The sequence below is a fragment of the Taudactylus pleione genome, unplaced genomic scaffold (genome assembly GCF_031769625.1).
Source record: "Taudactylus pleione unplaced genomic scaffold, aTauple2 ptg000393l, whole genome shotgun sequence".
NCBI classification, from domain to species: domain Eukaryota; kingdom Metazoa; phylum Chordata; class Amphibia; order Anura; family Myobatrachidae; genus Taudactylus; species Taudactylus pleione.
The window spans coordinates 5,839,975-5,861,179 of NW_028284794.1; the positions used below are offsets into that span (position 1 = coordinate 5,839,975).

General features: G+C 46.1%; 1 protein-coding gene across 1 annotated transcript in view; it reads left to right on the plus strand.

Moving 5' to 3' along the window:
• LOC148507429 (NXPE family member 3-like) overlaps positions 1–13,763 on the plus strand; it is a 62,687-nt gene extending 48,924 nt beyond the window's left edge. Inside the window, exons 4-6 of the mRNA XM_088446097.1 lie at positions 1,240–1,310; positions 10,620–10,835; positions 13,231–13,763. Of these exons, the coding sequence (XP_088302223.1) occupies positions 1,240–1,310; positions 10,620–10,835; positions 13,231–13,763 (820 nt within the window). The remainder of the gene's footprint in view (positions 1–1,239; positions 1,311–10,619; positions 10,836–13,230) is intronic.
• Positions 13,764–21,205: the final 7,442 nt, after the last annotated feature.

The following is a 21,205-nucleotide window of genomic DNA, read 5'->3' on the forward strand; positions in this document are numbered from 1 at the left end:
CACCAGATACTCAAGTCACAGAAGATGCTAAATATGAATTGAAATAAAAATGGTATTAATAATGCACATTCAGTTATAAGCTTTTTATAAAAATGATTAAATGTATTAAATAAAAGCTTTAGATGGAATGACATCATAAACAAACCTCCAGTGTCACAGAAGTCAGGCTTTTGATAGATACATTTACCAAGTGGAATAACTGTTGTTTGTCATCAGTTAATGTAATAGAGGGAAAACGTGGACCTCCCTCAATCCTCAACTCATCTGCAGTGTGTGGCTCCAGTATGTCCGCTAAAGGATGTGACTCAGTGGGATGCCTGCTGCCTGCACATACAAGTAAAAGGCAATAGTCACATTACACAAAATACATGTTTTCACAATACTAGCAGTGTGTCCAACTGGCCACATTTTAGAATTGTACAATGGACATAAAATACAATATACACGGTTAACTCATTACAATAAAATCAAAGGGCCTGATTCAGAGCCGGACGCAATTAGCGCTCGCTCGTCCACAAAATAGGGGTGGCTATTCAAATGAACCGTTCGCTCTTTGCGGTCTGTTCACGCCTCTAGGTCTGAATGAGCGAACAAAACTTGCGGTCGTTTTTTTGAAAACTACGCCCCCTGGCCGCTCGCATCCAACGTCATGTCCGCTATTTATTAGATTAATCGAGTTCATCGACCAGGGTATGAGCTGCTCGTTATTCTTGTGGTTGGTTTTTGCTACCACAATTTTGAGAGCAGTTCTGGCAATAAAAAAATCCAGTGACGTGGTCAATGACGCTGCTGTTTTAATTAATTTAATTTGACCTTTAAGCATGCCTGCGTTCGGATCTCCACTCCCCGTTTTCAAGCACCTTCCCCTGTTACCACCCACATACGCCTCCTCCTGTCACTCAAATTATCAGGCATTTGCTATTTTGCGAGCACATGAATTTCGACCGCACTGACTGGTTCGCGCATGCGTATAACGATCCGTACGCATGCGCAGCTGGGCAAACATCGCTCGGAGCGAACGAGCGGCCGCTTACGAGCGACTCTGAATCAGGCCCAAAGTGTGGATGCACTGAAAATGAAAACAATCACCTTGATTGGATGAGCCACCGTTAGGGTGGATATCGGTAATGAATCGGAAGGGCTGAGGTGTCAATGAAAACTTTACGTTTTAGGTCTGTCAATTTTAATTATGCGGCTGACACATTTCAATCTGTTTAATCAATTATTCCCTTCCTTCAGCTCTGTCACTAACCAGATTATCCCTGGCAAGGTTCTTCCAATCAATGTTACCTCAGATAACAGCTCATTGGGTAAGTTTACCTGCAGGACAATATACGGTTATGTATCAATAACTATTTACTTTTGATATCAGTAAAGTTCCTCTACATTTTTCTTTTTTTTTTTTTACTAGGGGCTCCAACAATGATTCTAAATACCGGCAGCATATTTAATTTAATATCATGGTCATAATATGCCGTTTGTATTTAACACAACTAACTTATCCAGCGAGGTCCTGTGATGGCCCCTGCCTCAATGCTGTCCTCCACTGTCTTACCACATGGTCTAACAAGTAATACATGTGCGTTATTAAACCTTCTATCGGATGAGGTGTTGTCATGTGTGCAAACCACTTATCATACTAACATAAAATAAAGACACTGAGACGTGGATTTGGCAGATAACTTGATGGCGATTTATTGGAGCAATAATAATTATTATTTATTTAAGGATGTATGGTGGCAAAGAAAGGACGGCCAGAAATCAGCCAGATCTGCTATGCCCACACACAAACAACAAAAGGCATAGCAGGCGTAGATCGCCCAGAGTGCATACACATAACCATGTAACTCATATCATCAACAAAAGGTAACGCTCACCCCCATCTTGACTTCCCACCCGTTTAGGTGGTGATACTGCCCCCCGTTAGGTTGGTACAGCCAACTACCAGTCAACGAAGGGAGCGCCCTTAAATCATAATTGCACCCGGACTGGCGACCTGCCGTTCTTTCCCGCCACCCAAAACCAAACCCACAACATACCAAAATTTATAGGGGAGGGAGGGTGGGGAATCTGGAACAAAGAGGCTTTGGCCCACACTTTTATCCCACTATATAATGTTCCTGTTACAAACCCGCCCCTGCTTGCCATAGGCTAACTCCCACAAGTAATTTGCATACATGCCTGCCCCCATCCTAGAGGTTTAAAACACCTCTTTTCTTATGCAATCTTTCGGTTTCTCTAAACCTTCTATCGGATGAGGTGTTGTCATGTGTGCAAACCACTTATCATACTAACATAAAATAAAGACACTGAGACGTGGATTTGGCAGATAACTTGATGGCGATTTATTGGAGCAATAATAATTATTATTTATTTAAGGATGTATGGTGGCAAAGAAAGGACGGCCAGAAATCAGCCAGATCTGCTATGCCCACACACAAACAACAAAAGGCATAGCAGGCGTAGATCGCCCAGAGTGCATACACATAACCATGTAACTCATATCATCAACAAAAGGTAACGCTCACCCCCATCTTGACTTCCCACCCGTTTAGGTGGTGATACTGCCCCCCGTTAGGTTGGTACAGCCAACTACCAGTCAACGAAGGGAGCGCCCTTAAATCATAATTGCACCCGGACTGGCGACCTGCCGTTCTTTCCCGCCACAGCAAGGTTCTGCTTATAGAACCGCTGCACCGCCACCATACCAAGTACTACCCCAATAACGCCAACTCCTCAAAAAGATCCCCAATAAACAATGACCAACCCTCCTCTGTTAAATGAACTCCATCAGGTCTATACATATAGCTAAATCGAAATTGAATGTTCTTATGGTAAATGAAACGGCCATAATTGGCCATCACAAATTTGGCAACTGCGAAATTAAGTTTCTTCCTAGCTTCGTCATTAGCAGGAAAACTCCTAACCCCACGCCAGACCTGTCGAGGTACAATGCAAGACCAAATTAATTTACACAAGGGCCAGGCCGATAGCACCCTCGCCAAATCGTTGACAATATCAACTCGTAATTCTACAGTGGACCTCTGCCCTAAGTCGTTGCCTCCTAAATAAGCCACCAAAATACGTGGCCTACCAAAAAGCCTTGCATACTCTAACAGTTTAGGACAAAAGGAATGCCATCTCATACCTCTGGAACCTATGCAACGGACCCTAGCTGAATATTCAAAAATTGGAGCTTGATCTGAACTCAAACCTAGCAGCCCAGAAAATATATGAGTGGCCTATAACCCAAATTTCCTGCGTGTCAAAGAGCAATCCTAAAGGTGGAGGAAAGCAGTAAATAAAAAATTAGTAATTGTCATAAAACAATAAAATTTTATGGTGTATTAGTGGGATCTGATAGAACATAAGTGAGTATCTGCCAAAAAGAAAAATTTTCTATTGGTCGCCGACTTTACTATTTGAAGTGGCTGAGACAAACAGAAGACACAAAGGGGAAGAATGGGTGGGGGGGAATTGGGAAAAAACAGGTGAACTCGGCAAGAGGTAAAATAAAAACCTGCTGAGGGATGGACTATGGCCTAATTAAATGATTGAGAATAGCCGAATTGAATCCGTCAGTTCAGGTAAAAATTGTAAAATCCCTCAAGACTCCCATTGCCAGCAATGGCGAGTAGCTAATCCCGAGTAGGACGGACAGGGGTAACAGACAAGACAGGACAGTACATGAGACAAGACAAAAACCAGGCAAGCATAAAATATAAACGTAACCGGAACAGACTGTGAAATGACTTTAAAACAAAGGGCCTTCACGCCTAGGTCGAATGTAACCTTTATAACTATCCGATTTCCAACGTCCTAGGGCCTTAATTTCTGATGCCGAGAAACCCGCAGCTGCCGCCGAAGTTGCGGCTCCGATCAGAAACGAGTGTGTACCAAAATCTTGAGGCGGGAGGCCTAAAACTGATACACACCTCTTCAAAAACCAACCAAACTGGTATTTGGTAAGCGGAGTCCTGTCCATATGCATGAGTCATGAACCAGGAACATCCGGCCGCAATAACTCATACCGCATAGCTAGTGCCACGGGGCAGATCTGTTCGTACCTAGATGGACCCAACGAGATCCACCCACCCCTACCAGTCTGGTCGGTCTTTGACCGCCGAATCCTACAGAGAACAGACCTCTCACTGACCAGGATATCCGAGAGGAGCATGGCGGCATCAACCCATTTGGATGATGCCACCAGCTCCGATACCCTCAAGGTGCCGTGAAAAGCCTCTGAAAACACCACTTGAATCAGGACCGCCTCATACGCAGTAAGAGCCACTCCGAGAACCGCCCCTAATACTGCCGGAAGCAGATGAGCGTCCACAGGTCTCCTAAGGTCAGCTACTGGCCGGGAGACCCGTGCCCAACCCTTTAAAGCCTTCACAATCAGAAAACTTTTAGTAAAGTCAGGTTGGCCCTTCAATTTACAATAAAATGCAATGCCCCCCAAAGAGCGCGCAACAGAAGCCCTGGATCTGCCAGCCAAATGGAGACTCCAAATAAAAGAAAGCATCGAACGATGCTGACTCTTACCTGCCTGTTTGCTGCTATGGGAATAATCTTCCCATTCATTCCATGCCTGCCGATATGCTCGCAACGTGGAGGGGGCTAAAGACTGTTCTGCTAAGCCCTCCATGCCGGCTCGATCACCTGCCAAACATAAGAGGGGCAAAGCACAACGTCAGCACCAGGGGCCACAGATCGGGACCTAGCCCACTGGAAACGTGATAACGCATCGTCTATCTCATTCTCCACCCCAGGAACGTGTCTTGCCTTAAACATGATGTTACAGCGCAAACATGTGAGCACAGCTGCGCTAGCAAGCGCAAAACCAGCAGGGAAGCCGCATGTTGCTGATTGTATCGCATGGACCACGCCCAGGTTGTCACACCTGATAATGATGCTGCGATTGCGTAACCATTCCCCCCAGATTTCCAAGGAAACCATTATGGGAAAGAGTTTGAGAAGGAGTAAGTCCTTAGTCAAACCCTTTCCCACCCATTCTTCCAGCCAACGGCCAACGCACCAGGAGCCATCAAGGTAACATCCGAACCCTGTGGTGCCTGCTGCGTCGGTGAACAGCTGCAGCTGCAAATTGTCAGCGGCTGGAGACATCCACAACCGAACGCCATTAAAATCCCGAAGAAACGAGACCCAGACAGAGAGGTCCTGCTTAATCTCTGAGGATAAACGTAGCAAATGTCTCGGTTAGTGACACCAGCTGTGGCCCTTTCCAATTTACGTGAAAAAGCTCTGCCCATTGGAATTACTTTACAGGCCCAGGAGGGATTGCGCCTGCCGCAGGGTAATTTTACTGGAAGCCGTGCATTCCGCTATGGCATTACGCAACTTGACAGGCTTATCGAGAGGAATGCGACAAGAACCCGCTGAGGTACAGATCTCGATACCCAGGAATGACAAGGGGAAGGGCCCTCCGTTTTGTCCGCAGCAACGGTAACTCCAAATGAAAAAACAGCGCTCGTAAAGAAAACAAAAGATAACTGCATCTGCCTGAACCGGAAGGGCCGACACACAGAAAGTCATCGAGATAGTGGGCTATTCCATGACTACCACAAAAATTAAATAAATAAATTCCGCGCACCAGTGTAGGAAGGTGCTAAAATGCTCGAAAAACGCAGAGGACACAGAACACCCCATAGGCAAGCATTTGTCTATGCAATATCCGTTGTCCAAGCTAAAAACCCATAAACTGGAATGACTCTGGGTGCAAAGGAAGTAGACGAAAAGCTGACTCAACATCTATCTTAGCCATCAGTGCGCCCGGACCATAACACCTAATGACATCCAAAGCATCGTCAAAAGACTGGTACACCACCGAGGAAACCTCAACTGGTATGGCAAAATTTACTGACGAGCCTGGCGGATAAGACAGATGTTGCATGAGCCTGTATTTTCCTGGAATTTTCTTGGGAACCACTCCCACCGGGGAATTCACAAGATCCCTAATGGGGGTTCTGCAAAAGGCCCTGCAATGCGCCTGACGCTAACCTCGCCAGCCACTTTTTCCCTAAGAATGTGAGGCAATTCAAAGGCAGACTTCAAATTTCTAGGCGAATATGTGTCGACATCCCTGCAAATAGGTAAACGAAAACCAAAACTGAAGCCTTTTAACGAAAATTCTGCGTCCTGCAGAACCGGGTACCAACTCAACCATTTTGCTATCGCTGTGACACGGACAGGGGATGGAACTTTACTTAGCACTTGTGCCTTTTGCTGGCTGTGCAGGCTGCTGCTGGGCACCCCCCTTGAAACACTTGGCAACTGGGTGATTGCCACCACATCGCAAGCAGAGGTGACGAAAATGACATTTTCGTCCCTGCGTACAGGTGGAATTATTAAAGGCGAAGCATTTTCCCCAGACGCCTGCTGTTAGCCCTGACGAACTGAACTAGCTGCTTTGCTCGCGTTGTACCCCTCATAGGCAGGACGCGAAGGCTGCGTGACCTCCAGCAATGTATATTTGTCGAAGTAGGAGCATAGCTGAGAATGGAGCTTCCCGGTGATAGCTGCTTGGGGCAGTGATTGCAATAATAAGCTGTGCACCCTGTAGAAATTCACTGTAGCACATGTATTCTGTCTATTTTGTAAGTTAAATGCTCAGAATACAGTATATAATACAATCTCCTCTATTGACTGATAATATGATTCAAAGGAGATAAAAGCTAGATCTAAGGTGCCATACATAAATAAAGCAGTGTCAAAGCCATTACCCCTTACTGTCAGATAACGCATCACTAAAGCATTCTATTCCCCCAATGATACCTCAATGCCCAGCATAATACTGACACTGTTTGCTGCAACTGTTTTCTACCATTAAGAGGGCATAATCAGCACAGACCAGCTATAAAATACATCATACGAATGTACTGAATGATATAATTCTGGCATATACAGGACCAGCAAACACAGTAAGCAATTATATGTAGAAGTAGAGCCATCCTGTCTGAGCTGAATCTTTTTATTTCATGTGCAGGCTCCTTTACAGATCATATGAGCAAGTTGGGGAATCTGGGAGAGGGCAGAAAAAGAAACCATGCACTGTCCTGGACACAGATGCACAGATTGGTCCCCCTATGTACTGGATGGTGTATTATCCAGTATTAATAATTGATCCAATAGGTGATCCATATCAGTGCACCCCGTACAGTGCATGTTTTCCAGATCTAGTTGGTGCACAACAATATTCATTACTGGCTTTTAACTTTTTCTACTGGCTGACACATTTAAAAGATCAACAGGGACTGTAGTGCTAGTTATTTCATTTGTGACACTGAGGGGATCCTAAAAAACATGCAACTTTAGTATTATATGCTATTTCTATTGTAGTCATCATGGTGTGTGCTGAGGGGGGGTTCAGGCAAGGCACTCATAAACCCCTCCTGCATTTGCCTATGGTGCTGGCCACTGCAGCCACAAAGATGATATTGACCAGGGGCATTAAGGACTGAAGGGAAGCACCCCTCCCCCGCACTGGCACACCTTCCACAAAGCTGCTGCAGCAGCCTGAGGGGGGATAGAACTATCAATAGGGGAACCACACCTGCAGCTCCTAATAACATGGGGGCACTGTGGAGCCAGGGACCAGGGTCTGGGGAGGCTCATTACTAGGCAGGACATAGCTACACCCACCCCCAGCAGAACAAGAAATCAGAAAAGACAGTGATTGAGGACAGAAAGGAAAAGTAAAAGCAATGATATGAAGTAAATGAAAAGAATGACTAAATACAATAAGGAAAAGGAGGAGAGAAGAAGGAGAAGCACTAAGAAAGTTTTATTAAGGAAAATGACAACTGACAAAATGCACTTCCCTGTCCTGGAGGAATCTGGAACAAAGAGGCTTTGGCCCACACTTTTATCCCACTATATAATGTTCCTGTTACAAACCCGCCCCTGCTTGCCATAGGCTAACTCCCACAAGTAATTTGCATACATGCCTGCCCCCATCCTAGAGGTTTAAAACACCTCTTTTCTTATGCAATCTTTCGGTTTCTCATCTGTCTGTGCATGTGCATTGCAAGATGTTAATCTGCTTATGTGCAATTGCACTTTCACCCAGCGGGGAGTCGGCAAAGCCTGGAAGTCTTCACTGATGCCGGAAAGGCTTTTGCTGGCAATTGGGACCATATTGCTAACGCCATCTGTACGTGTCATCATTACCAGTATAGTGACAGCTAAGAGAACCGCTGTTTGCTAAATACTGAACAGAGGTCATAACCCCTTTAATGAGTGCTATAGGAGCGAAGGTTCGTTCTTACATAGAGCCCTATTTATCTGCATCTTCTTTAATTTTTCGGTTTCAGATCCAACAATGAGAAATTATAATGTTCTTTTTTTTCCTATATCGTTGAAAATAATTTCATTTTGTCTGGAGCAGTGGAATTGTCTTTGCACAGAACTGGATGGAATGTAGGGCCTGATTCAGAGCTGTTCGTAAGCGGCCGGTCATTCGCTATGAGCGATGTTCGCACAACTGTGCATCTGTATGGGTCGTAACGCTAATGCGCAAACCAGTCATTGCGGTCGGGAATCGTGCGTTCGCAAAACAGCGAGGGGCTGCTAATTTGATTGACAGAATGTACCGTTTGTGGGTGGTAACAGGGGAAGGTGCTTGAAAACGGGGCAGTGGAGATCTGAACGCAGGCGTGCCTAACGGAAAAAAGGGCGTTTAATGGGAGTGCATAATTAGTAAAGGAGCGTCAACAACCACGTCACTTGGTTGTCTTTTAGCCTGAACTGCTCGCAGTGATAGCGGGAAGTAAATCCTACCACAAGCACTGCGAGCAGTTCAGATGCCTTTCGATGTTCCCGATTAATCAAATAAATACCGGAGATGACGTGTGATGCGAACGGCAAAGGGGCGTCTTTACAAAATAGCGAGCGCATTTTTCGTTTGCTCGCTCAGACATAGAGGCGTCAACAAACCGCAATGAGCGAGCGCTCAATTTAAATAGCCGGCCCCTTTTTTGGAATGACCATCCGCAAATAGCGTCCGGCTCTGAATCAGGCCCGTAGTCAGGAAGCAGATGGTCTAAATATCGACCGCCGGCTTCCAGACTGTCAAATCCCGCAAGGTACTATTGACAGGTGTTGAAATCCCAACACCTGTCATTAGACCTATGCCGGGAGCCCAATGCCAGATGCCTGGCATACCGAACAAAGGTGAGGTGGGGACCAGGCACGGACAGCCGAGTGGGGGGGGGAGGGTTAGGTTTTAGGGCTATTAGGGACTTAGGCTTAGGCATCCTCCCAGAGGGTTAGGCTAGGGGAAGGGGGGTTTAGGGTTAGGCACCCCCGGGGGGAGGTTAGTGTTAGGAACCCACCTGGGAGACTTAGGGTAGGCTGCGGGGAAGGGGTGGTTAGGTTTAGGCACTTACAGGGGGGTTAGGGTTAGGCACTTGGGGGGGAGATTAGGGTTAGGCAACCATAAGAGAGGGTTAGGGGGAAAATAGGGATAGTTATACTTACCTAATTAGCGATCAGGCTTCCGCTGTAGGGATTTGAACCGCCAGCTATGCGGCCGGCGGTAATACCTACTACACCCAACTGGATATATGACCCAAAGGCCGGGATGCAGCAAAGCAAGAAATTCGGATCCTTCCCAGCACCCCCTGCATCATGTGTCCTTTAGCCAGAGAGACTTCTGGGTCATAGCACCGGAAGTCCCTCATTCGCAAAGGACAGCTCTTCTTACCGAGAGATGTCTTTTGCGTTTTCCATCATGCATACCGGCGTAATTAAGGTCAGCATGCATGTGAAAAGTGGCGGAAGGCATCGCATCCCAAATGCAAATCATCACGCTTCCCGCCCAAAGTGCGCTTTTATCATAATATCGCCAAAGTGCATGTAGTGCACCACAATTATTCTGTATTTAAAACAGATGCGGTCAATATCCCAGCACATGGGATGCTGGCGCATAGAATACCGGCGCCGGAATCCCGACTCCTGTCAGAATTCCAGTGCTGGCTTCCCGTAGTGTGTGTGTAGGGAGCGGGTGCAGAGCTAGGGGTAGTGTGTGTGTAGGGAGCAGGTGCAGGGTTAGGGATAGTGTGTGTAGGGAGCAGGTGCAGGGTTAAGGATAGTGTGTGTGGCGCTGGCGCTTAGAATACCGGCGCCGGAATCCCGACTCCTGTCAGAATTCCAGTGCTGGCTTCCCGACCACCGGCATCCCTAAGGTAAGTAGCAGGGTTAGGTTTAAGGTTAGGCACTAGGGGAGGGTTAGGGACTAGAGGGGGAGGGTTCAGGGTGCAGGGAGGGAGGGGTAGTTTAGGGGTAGGGTTAGGATACTTACCGACAGGTGTAAGTATCCAGCCCTGTCGGGATGCCGGTATCAGAATTTTGACCGCCGTCATCCCGAGCGCCGTTATCCCGTACCCAACCCTTTTAAACAACAATAATAATAAATACTTACTAGATGCTGGAATCTATCATTACTATCAGGGGGGCAGACTCTGTGGCTTTCTGACAAACTATCTTTTGATGGTACCTGTAGGAATGATATTGGGAGACGAATGAGTTCCAGAAATGGTAGGATTTTGTTAACGCCCCATCTAGTGGTTTTATCTCTCACAGATCCCCCTCTCTTTCAGGACTCACCTCCAATCTGTCGGCCTGCAGACCTAGCAAGGAACCTACACAGCCTTCTGGCTTTTATTATGGTGACAACTGGACATCCTTTATGTGTTTGGGGCGACATTTTCCTCAGCCACCTGATGCTGTTGCCTGTCTGAAGGGGAAGGACATCCATATGTTTGGAGACTCCACTCTGCGCCAGTGGTTTGAGTATTTGGAGAAGTTCATTCCCAGTAAGATTTGTACTTTGTTTTTCTTTCCAGTGGCAGCCACAGTCCCCATCTGTCTCTCCAGCCCCCAGTGTCTCTCCAGCTCCCTTCTGTCTCTCCAGCCCCCAGGGTTTCTCCAGCTCCAGCCCCTGAATCCCTCCGGCTCCATACCACAATCACTTAGAGCTGGAAAACAGGACAAACTGCATCCCTTATGGGATCAATACCGGACGCAGCATGTTCCTTTCAACTTCGGGACAATCCCTTATTATACAGGATGGGTGGAAACTCTACAACCACTGACCAGGAATGCTAATACTGTTCCAATACATTTCTGTGATCCCTTACAGTTACCTATCATCACAAATGTTAAAGCAAAAATACCCTTAAGAAGATCTTTTTTTTATCACATTCTTTTGTATTTTTAGGACCCAATTGTATTGATTTGTTTAGAAACACCAAAAAATACCCTTCAGCAGAATATTAGATCATAATATTGTTTTTTACCGGTGGACTACGGGTTGGGTATGAAATCTCAGCTGTCGAGATACCGCTGGTCAGAATACCGACACCGGCATCTTGACAGCCAGAATCCTGACACCCATAGGAAATAATGGTAAGTATTTTTCTAACCCTAACCCACCCTCCCCGATGCCTAACCGTAACCTCCACCGCTAGTGCCTAAACCTAACCTGCCCCTCCATGCACCCTAAGCCTAACACCCCTCCCCGATGCCTAAACCTAACCTCTCCCCCTAGTGCCTAAACATAACCCCGCTACATAACCTTAACCTCCCCCTAACACCCCGATACTTATCTTCGGGATGCCGGCGGTCAGGATACTGGTGCCGAGATCCCATGCTGTCAGGATTTTGGTGCCAGGATTCAGACCATCGGCATCCCGCACGCCGGGATGCCGACTACATCCTGTGGACTACAGGTGCTAGTAAGCCTGCCCTGGCATGACGGCACTTGGTACAACAGGTGCCAGCATGTCTGGGCATAAAAGATAAATTTTTAAATTGTGTTTGCTGTCGGTTTTGATCTGAAAGATCAAAAATGGTGTTATCTCTTGGAGAAAAATGTGTAGAAAATATATATTTTCTTCTTCATAATTGCAAAAGAGACTCATCGCCCATTGAGACCTATGGGAACTGGATCACTGAAGGCTCATACACACTAGACGATGTGCTGTATGAATGGTATTGGTAAAAAATGTCCTTGAACTTTCAGTAGTGCAGGACAAATGATATAGGGCTCTATTTATTAACATTATTTTTACTGAAATAAGTGAAAAAGGGTGATTCACACCCTTTTCACATTATTTTAGTTTCACCTGTAGTTATTACAGGGCAATTGGAGTAGAATTAGTAAAATTCTACTCCAACCCCTAAGTATCACTTATTTTTAGTAAAGCAGATCGCATTTCCCATAATTGTAATGGGAATGTGATCCGACCAGAGTTACTAAAAATAAATTGTAAAAAAATACCGGGGGAAGCCCTGTGATAATAACGCCACCTGGAGGTGGCGTTATCCAGGGTCTCCCCCAGTTACCGAGCTCCCACTCTGCTCTAACGGGGAGAGCAGAGGCGGGAGCCGGTACCAGTAATCAGCTATGTTGTCTAAACAGACCGCAAGCTGATTGCTGTAAAAAAAAGAAAAAAAAAATGGAAAATTTTTTTTTTTACTTACCTGAATCCAGGGACCGGTGATCAGGCCTCCGGTGATGGCTCCTCTCCGGTCAGCTGGTCTCCCACAGTGCACTGCTGCCTGGTCATCAGGTGATCGGGTCCCAGTGCAGTATGGGAGATCACCTGACCGGGAAGCCCAGAGAAGATCACCGGAGGCCAGGAGGATGCAGGTAAGTATAATGAAGGGAGGGGGGGTTGTTGCGGGGGGGAGGGGGGGGTCGCGGGGGTCTGCGATCGTGGGGGGCGGGGCTTTGCGTCGGTGGGGGGTAGCAGCGACGGTGGGTCGACGCATGCGCAGGCTCTTAGTCGCGGTATTTTTTCCGAAAATACCGCGACTAGAGTGCGGATGGGATCCGCAGGGACAGAGCTTTATCGCAAGCTCTGTCCCTGCAAGGGATTTATAGTAAATCCCTGTGATATTGCCTGAATTCGCAATGCGAATTCACTCGGTAATATTACACTACAATCCGCATTCAATATGCGGATTGTAGTAAATAGAGCCCATAGGGTGTACACACTGACAGATATCTTTTAAAGATATATTCAGTAAAGTCATCCTGCCACATCTCTGAACAAGTAATTCTTGACTATATCATCAGATTGGCCTGCATGTATGACAAAACGATTGTTAAGATGTCGGCCCACATCTCTAGTTTAGAGACTTGTAATGTATAGGCTAGCTCTATAGCACCTAGGTGACAATAAATATTTTATATTTTCTTTTTAGGTCTGCAGAGGATAGACCTGCATGGTAATTATCAGTCAGGACCTCTGCTAGCTGTGGATGCTACTGCTGGTCTGGTTATACGATGGAGGGCACATGGACTTCCCGTGAGGACCACCAAGACTATGGTCTCTGACCTGCATTATGAGGCAGCCCACATGGCTGGGATTAGTGGAGGACCTCATACTGTTGTTGTGATGACCCTATGGGCCCATTTCACCACCTACCCTGTGTGGGTCTATTTAGAGAGGTTGGATCGTGTCTATAAGGCAATTGCATCTTTGCTTTTCCGTAGCCCTCAGACCACCGTGATAATTAAATCAGCCAACATGGGTTATAAGTCAATTTATGGCAGTGACTGGTTGTCTCTTCAGCTGGACATATTATTGAGGGAATACTTCAAGGGAATGGCTGTCATTATTTTAGATGCTTGGGACATGACCTCCTGCCACTATCTCCCTGACAACATCCACCCAGGGCAAGCAGTCATCAAGAATGAGGTGGACCTTATGTTGTCTTACATATGTCCACAATAAAGGAAAGGACATGACTGTTCTCAGTTACCAGTGAACAAATGCTACCATCCTGTGGTTTGCTAGAGACATCTGATGACCATGGGATAACAACCGGGTATTACCAAGATTGTCATATTAGCAACAATTGAAATTCAAACATTATTGAGGACCTCTTCTTTCAGATGATCAAGTTCTATTATTGTGGATATTTTTTTTTTTCCTGGTTACATTTTTTTATTAAATTAAAATATTTTGTTATAATGTACTTGTATTATTATTATTATTATTATTATTATTATTATTATTATTATTATTATTACAGTTTACTGTAAAAATATATATATATAAAAAATAATAATAATAAAAAAGAACAAATCTAACAAGGGTTCAGTCCTATTCTATGCGATGTTCTCGCGGGCACGAATCATTGCGATAATGGCCGCTCTTGATGGCAGCCTGGATTTGCTTAAAAGTGCTTGCAGCCCCACAGGGCTCCGAGCAATTAAGCGAATTCAGGCTCAGAGAGGGATGCGAAGGACACAAGGTGCCGGTCCTTTGCCGACATTTTAACGCCATTGCAAAGGCAGCTCTCAGCCTTCGCATTGAATAGGATTGAATATTACATAATATTATTACAGTAAATTATGAAAACAATCATACTATTTATGCAATTATATGGACACAGGATAGATGATGCAACTTTTATAACATATGGTGAAACATAGGACAACAGCTGCCATCTCTCATAGCAGCCCCTCTTCCTCCATACTAAGCTGACTACAAACTCCATCATCTTAGATGTATTCTATGTTCTAATTATTAAGTGATTCTTCTTTTAGCACGAATGAGAATACTTACAGCACAGCATCACTTATCCACTCCTTGGGCCCCTCCCAAAGTCTCTGTAAAGCCTGCGTGACTGTAGAAACCATCACCTATAGTAAAGTCACTTTCTATCCCCTGGTTTTTATATGTCACATATGATAAACATGTTCCCCCACCTCTTTTGAAAAGGTAAAGTCTCCATTGATTTTTTTTTACATTTCCCTATATAGAATATAACAATGTTAACTATACAATAGAGCAATAATAGTATTATGATCATATAGAACAGAAAATATAATATCCCATATATTCTTTAAGGGGCATATCCAATTGGGTGCAAGGTCTTGCTCGCAAAAAATTACACGGACCTCATGACCAATTTTGGATTACCGGGGGTGTGCATTCTCCTGATACCTGCAGTATCCAATGGTTGCAGGTTTTTTTTGCAGGCTAAATCCTGTGGGAGGGAAATTTCTTTTTCACTCAGCCTGCGGACGGCTGCTGAAGGTGTGTGCGGAGAGCGGGTACAGGGTTAGGGATAGTGTGTGTGTAGGGAGCGGGTACAGGGTTAGGGGTAGTGTGTGTGTAGAGTGTGCAGGTGCAGGATTAGGGGTAGTGTGTGTGTGGGGAGCGGGTGCAGGATTAGGGATAGTGTGTGTGTAGGGAGAAGGTGCAGAGTTAGGGGTAGTGTGTGTGTAGGGGGCGGGTGCAGGGTTAGGGATAGTGTGTGTGTAGGGAGCAGGTGCAGGGTTAGGGATAGTGTGTGTAGGGAGCAGGTGCAGGGTTAGGGATAGTGTGTGTAGGGAGCAGGTGCAGGATTAGGGGTAGTGTGTGTAGGGAGCGGGTGCAGGGTTAGGGATAGTGTGTGTGTAGGGAGCAGGTGCAGGGTTAGGGGTAGTGTGTGTGTGTAGGGAGCGGGTGCAGGGTTAGGGATAGTGTGTGTAGGGAGCAGGTGCAGGGTTAGGGGTAGTGTGTGTGTAGGGAGCGGGTACAGGGTTAGGGGTAGTGTGTGTGTAGTGTGTGCAGGTGCAGGATTAGGGGTAGTATAGTGTGTGGGGAGCGGGAGTAGGGTTAGGGATAGTGTGTGTGTGGGGAGCAGGTGCAGGGTTAGGGGTAGTGTGTGTAGGGAGCAGGTGCAGAGTTAGGGGTAGTGTGTGTGTATGGAGCAGGTGCAGAGCTAGGGGTAGTGTGTGTGTAGGGAGCAGGTGCAGAGTTAGGGGTAGTGTGTGTGTAGGGAGCGGGTGCAGAGCTAGGGGTAGTGTGTGTGTAGGGAGCAGGTGCAGGGTTAGGGATAGTGTGTGTAGGGAGCAGGTGCAGGGTTAAGGATAGTGTGTGTGTAGGGAGCAGGTGCAGGGTTAGGGATAGTGTGTGTGTAGGGAGCGGGTGCAGGGTTAGTGTGTGTGTAGGGAGCAGGTGCAGGGTTAGGGATAGTGTATGTGTAGGGAGCAGGTGCAGGGTTAGGGATAGTGTGTGTGTAGGGAGCAGGTGCAGGGTTAGAGGTAGTGTAGTGTGTGGGGAGCGGGAGTAGGGTTAGGGGTAATGTGGTGCAGTGTGTGTAGGGAGCAAGTGCAGGGTTAGGGGTAATGTGTGTAGGGAGCGGGTGCAGGGTTAGGGATAGTGTGTGTGTAGGGAGCGGGTGCAGGGTTAGGGATAGTGTGTGTGTAGGGAGCGGGTGCAGGGTTAGGGGTAGTGTGGTTGTAGGGAGCGGGTGCAGGGTTAGGGGTAGTGTGTGTGTAGGGAGCAGGTGCAGGGTTAGGTATAGTGTGTGTGTAGGGAGCGGGTGCAGGGTTAGGGGTAGTGTGTGTGTAGGGAGCGGGTGCAGGGTTAGGGGTAGTGTGTGTGTATGGAGCAGGTACAGGTTTAGGGATAGTGTGTGTGTAGGGAGCGGGTGCAGGGTTAGGGGTAGTGTGTGTGTAGGGAGCAGGTGCAGGGTTAGGGATAGTGTGTGTGTAGGGAGCGGGTGCAGGGTTAGGGATAGTGTGTGTGTAGGGAGCGGGTGCAGGGTTAGGGATAGTGTGTGTGTAGGGAGCAGGTGCAGGGTTAGGGATAGTGTGTGTAGGGAGCAGGTGCAGGGTTAGGGATAGTGTGTGTGTAGGGAGCAGGTGCAGGGTTAGGGATAGTGTGTGTGTAGGGAGCGGGTGCAGGGTTAGGGATAGTGTGTGTGTAGGGAGCGGGTGCAGAGTTAGGGATAGTGTGTGTGTAGGGAGCGGGTGCAGGGTTAGGGATAGTGTGTGTGTGTAGGGAGCGGGTGCAGGGTTAGGGATAGTGTGTGTGTAGGGAGCAGGTGCAGGGTTAGGGATAGTGTGTGTGTAGGGAGCGGGTGCAGGGTTAGGGATAGTGTGTGTGTAGGGAGCGGGTGCAGAGTTAGGGATAGTGTGTGTGTAGGGAGCGGGTGCAGGGTTAGGGATAGTGTAGTGTGTGTAGGTAGCAGGTGCAGGGTTAGGGATAGTGTGTGTGTAGGGAGCGGGTGCAGGGTTAGGGATAGTGTGTGTCTAGGGAGCAGGTGCAGAGTTTGGGATAGTGTGTGTGTAGGGAGCGGGTGCAGGGTTAGGGATAGTGTAGTGTGTGTAGGTAGCAGGTGCAGGGTTAGGGATAGTGTGTGTGTAGGGAGCAGGTGCAGGTTTAGGGGTAGTGTGTGTGTAGGGAGCAGGTGCAGGGTTAGGGGTAGTGTGTGTGTAGGGATCAGGTGCAGGGTTAGGGATAGTGTGTGTGTATGGAGCAGGTGCAGGTTTAGGGATAGTGTGTGTGTATGGAGCAGGTGCAGGGTTAGGGATAGTGTGTATGTAGGGAGCAGGTGCAGGGTTAGGGGTAGTGAAATGTAGTATAGTGTGTGCGGGGAGCGAGTGCAGAGATAGGGGTAGTGTAGTTAGGTGGTGTGTGCAGAGTTAGTGGTAGTGGGGTGTAAGGCTAGGGGGGGTGGGATGCAGGGTTAGGGATAGTGTGTGTGTATGGAGCAGGTGCAGGGTTAGGGATAGTGTGTGTGTAGGTAGCGGGTGCAGAGTTAGTGCTCGTGGGGTGGAAGGCTAGGGGTGGTGGGATGCAGGGTTAGTAGTACCTGTTCTGTGCCCGGTCAATGGAAACAGTCTGCGATGCTGGAGAAGAAATGGAGAAGAAGAACAGAGCTGTAGAAAGTGAGTAAATAAGGACTAATTAAGCTTATTGGAACCTTCAATTTCTCAATTTTATCATTAGGGAGGGGGGTCCAAAGAGTTCCAGAGCAAGTGCCGACAATTTTGACCATGCTCCAAAAAAAAAAAAAACGAGCTCTCAAACCCTGCACCCAATTAAATACCAAAAATGTCGCGCCTGCGGCTGTGAGATTTTTGGTAAACTGTCACCTAGCTGGATATGCCCCTATGAGTTAGCTTTTAAAACTACTGCACCTGATATTTCCAGGTGGTTTCCCATCCAAGTACTAACCAGACCCAACCCTGCTTAGCTTCCAGCATCAGACATTTTAGAGTTGGCCATTGACCATCGATAGTTAGCAATCATCAATGGTTGACTGCTGATAGCCGATGATTCTGCCATTGATGGCAGAGAGCCTATGGTTCTCAGCCATTGATGGACAAATGAGAGCTGATCGTTAGTATCTTTTTTTCTTGACGGGATGGAGCTTAGCCGTGCCCCTAATGGCCACTAAGCCTCACCCCTGGTTTTAATTGAATAGCAGGCACAACTGCTAACAGAAGGAGAACCAAATCAATACATACAGTAACATCAACTACAAATAAACTCGAATTTGACATCAAAGACACCATCTCGTGTAACAGTAAAGGGGTCATATACATGTTAGAGTGTCCCTGCCCCAGGCAATACATAGGTAGGACGATAAGACCATTGAAAATTAGGTTAAATGAACACATGAGAAACATCAGAAAGTGCACAGAAGACCATCCCCTGTCCTCACACTTCCAAAAATACCGCAGTTGTTGCCCCAAGCACCTGAAATTTACAGGCATAAAAATTGTGAAACCAAACTGGAGCGGAGGAGACTTTATGAAGGCAATTAACAGGGAAGAATAGAAGTACACGATAGAGATGTGAACACTGCATCCCAGAGGTTTGAGCCTAGATAATGAGATCAGGTCCATTATATGCAAATAATAAGATGTTTATAAAATAATACCAAACAATTATGTTCTTTAATTGTTTAAAACCCAGCGTACCAAAGAGAGTCTAGGTCCTAAACTGTACATAATTCTCCCATAGCAACATCAGGATATATGAGAATGATTATACATTATCTCTAAATTAGGGTTAATTAAATCATTTCAAATAAATGAGGAATAGATTGGACATGTCCCCAAATGAATTACATTGGTAACATCATAGAGCTAAACCTAAAGCTAAGTACCGAACTAATAGCAAAGATAAGAACCAGTAAGAATCTCAACACCAATCAAACAAGAAGGGGGTGTACCCATACAGGACATATATAGACCACCAGAGACCAAACCATATGACATGCTCATATTCTCCCAGAGGAAGGTCCGCACAAGGATTGAAATGCATTGGAGGCATTCACCTATACCCAAAGAAAGACTCTAAAGAGAACTCTAAGGACAAAAGCAACAAACTGACGAAGAAGCCGTTGAGCCATGCACTGCTCCGGCCAGGAAGCCACGTGAAACCCATCAGAGGAAGACCCAGAAGGACACCGCGGCGACGAAGCTCCCAGCTACATAGGAGGGAAGGAAGGAGACAGACGGCAAGAGAGCAGCAGGTGAGTCCCTTTCGAGTGGAGGGAATATGCGATAAGGGTTTTTGGAGAAGCCCACACCATACTATCCCTTCCCCAGGCAGCGGTCATCACAGTCCATGTACTCGGCACCCGGGGGATAGCTGGCTAACAACCACTTACCCCCGGTGGTCAGACACGGACCTCGATGCCTGGCAGAGGATTTCCATGAAAGCGCTCAGCCTCTACTCTCCTCTCCCCATATACCCTGTAAAGAAGACCAAGGCAAGATTCCTGAACTAGTGATAAGTACCAGCACACTCAGACACCGGACACTGCGGGACTCCACAATCTGGGTATCTAATCTGAAGTAAGATTTATACCAATTATCTTCATTATTGACTATGGATAATTTTATGACACACGTATAAGGAAGTAATTTATACAAATCACCGTATCAAGACTATTCATTTATTCATTTATTTATTGAAGGAGCAACTGCTTACTAATGTTCGCTTGAGCATAACTGTTCAAAATGGAGTCAATTAGTATAACTCATCTCCCGCATCAGTGGGTACACTTGACATTGTTTTAAATTTTACTTTTATTATTCATCATTTGTTGTTTATGCTTATTATTTATTGTTGTATCGTTTTATTCTTGCATCACACATTACAATATGTTACAGTAAAGTGAATCTTGTATTCAAGACATAAGTTGAATTTTTATGATCAACATCAATTGGGCAGTACATAAGGGTTGAGCTCAATCAACCCAGGTAATACTGGGATACCCTGTTCTTTGCTGGTTTTTAATTGTCCCCCCCTGCCTGAAACAGCTGATGGTTCTGCCATTAATGGCAGAGAGTCAATTGTTCTCCTCCATCGATGGACTAGTGAGAGCCGATGGGTATTAATTTTTCTTCTTGATGGGACAGAGCTTAGCCCCGCCCCAGTCAGCTGCTAAGCCCCACCCTTGTTTTTGATTGGCCCGCTGCCAAAAGCATCCGATGGCAGAGAGTCAATGGTTCTTAGCCATCGATGGATATGGGAGAGCGATGGTTATTAATTTTTTTTCTTGATAGGCACCCCCATTTTGGATTGGCCCACTGCCTGAAGTGCCCCCGGCAGCGGTGGCCATTGAGGGGTGCAAACCATTGATGGTTCAGCATAGATGGTTTTTATGCCATCAATGGTAATCACCAATGGACCCATCGATAAACACCCCACCGATGGCCATCATTACAACAATCTAGCATGGTGTGGCTGCAGGAAAGCACAAATAAAAGGGAAATAACTAAATGATAATCTGACGGGCATCATTGAAATGGTGCAGAGAAAATTATAATAAAAAAATATAGAATAACACAAAAAGGAAAAATAGTATATGAGTGGTATTGTAGATAATCAGAACAAAAATAAAAAATAAATACAATTAAAAAAATAGGTTTCATAAAAAATGTATCAATTATAGCTGTTTATTTAGGTACCAATGCATTTAAATAAAAAAATCAATTTTGCTTTATATCTAGCTTGAATTCTAAGACTGTTGCAGCCTTCATACACAAGGAATGGCCACTGATCAAAACTGATCTGAATTTAAGAGCACTTTTCTCCAGTAATCCCTTATTGAGTTCTAACCTGAATTACTTTTTGTCCATCCTCTAAGTGACTGTGAGCTTGGTACATTTCAGTCTAAATTACCTGCCATTAATCGCTAAGGTTGTTTTAGTTGTGTCTCATGCATTACATGCAAAATTTTATTGACGGGAAAATGTTTTTTACTCAAGGACTTGGGAAGGAAGCTGGTAGGGTATTAACTCAGCAGATAGGAAAGGGGGCTAGGCAGGTATTAGCTCAGGGGATGGGGATTGGGTGTGTCAGGTGCTGGTTTTGGACAATATAAGGGCCCTATGTAATTTTTCCCCTTGTATTTCCAGAACCAGGACCGGATCGGA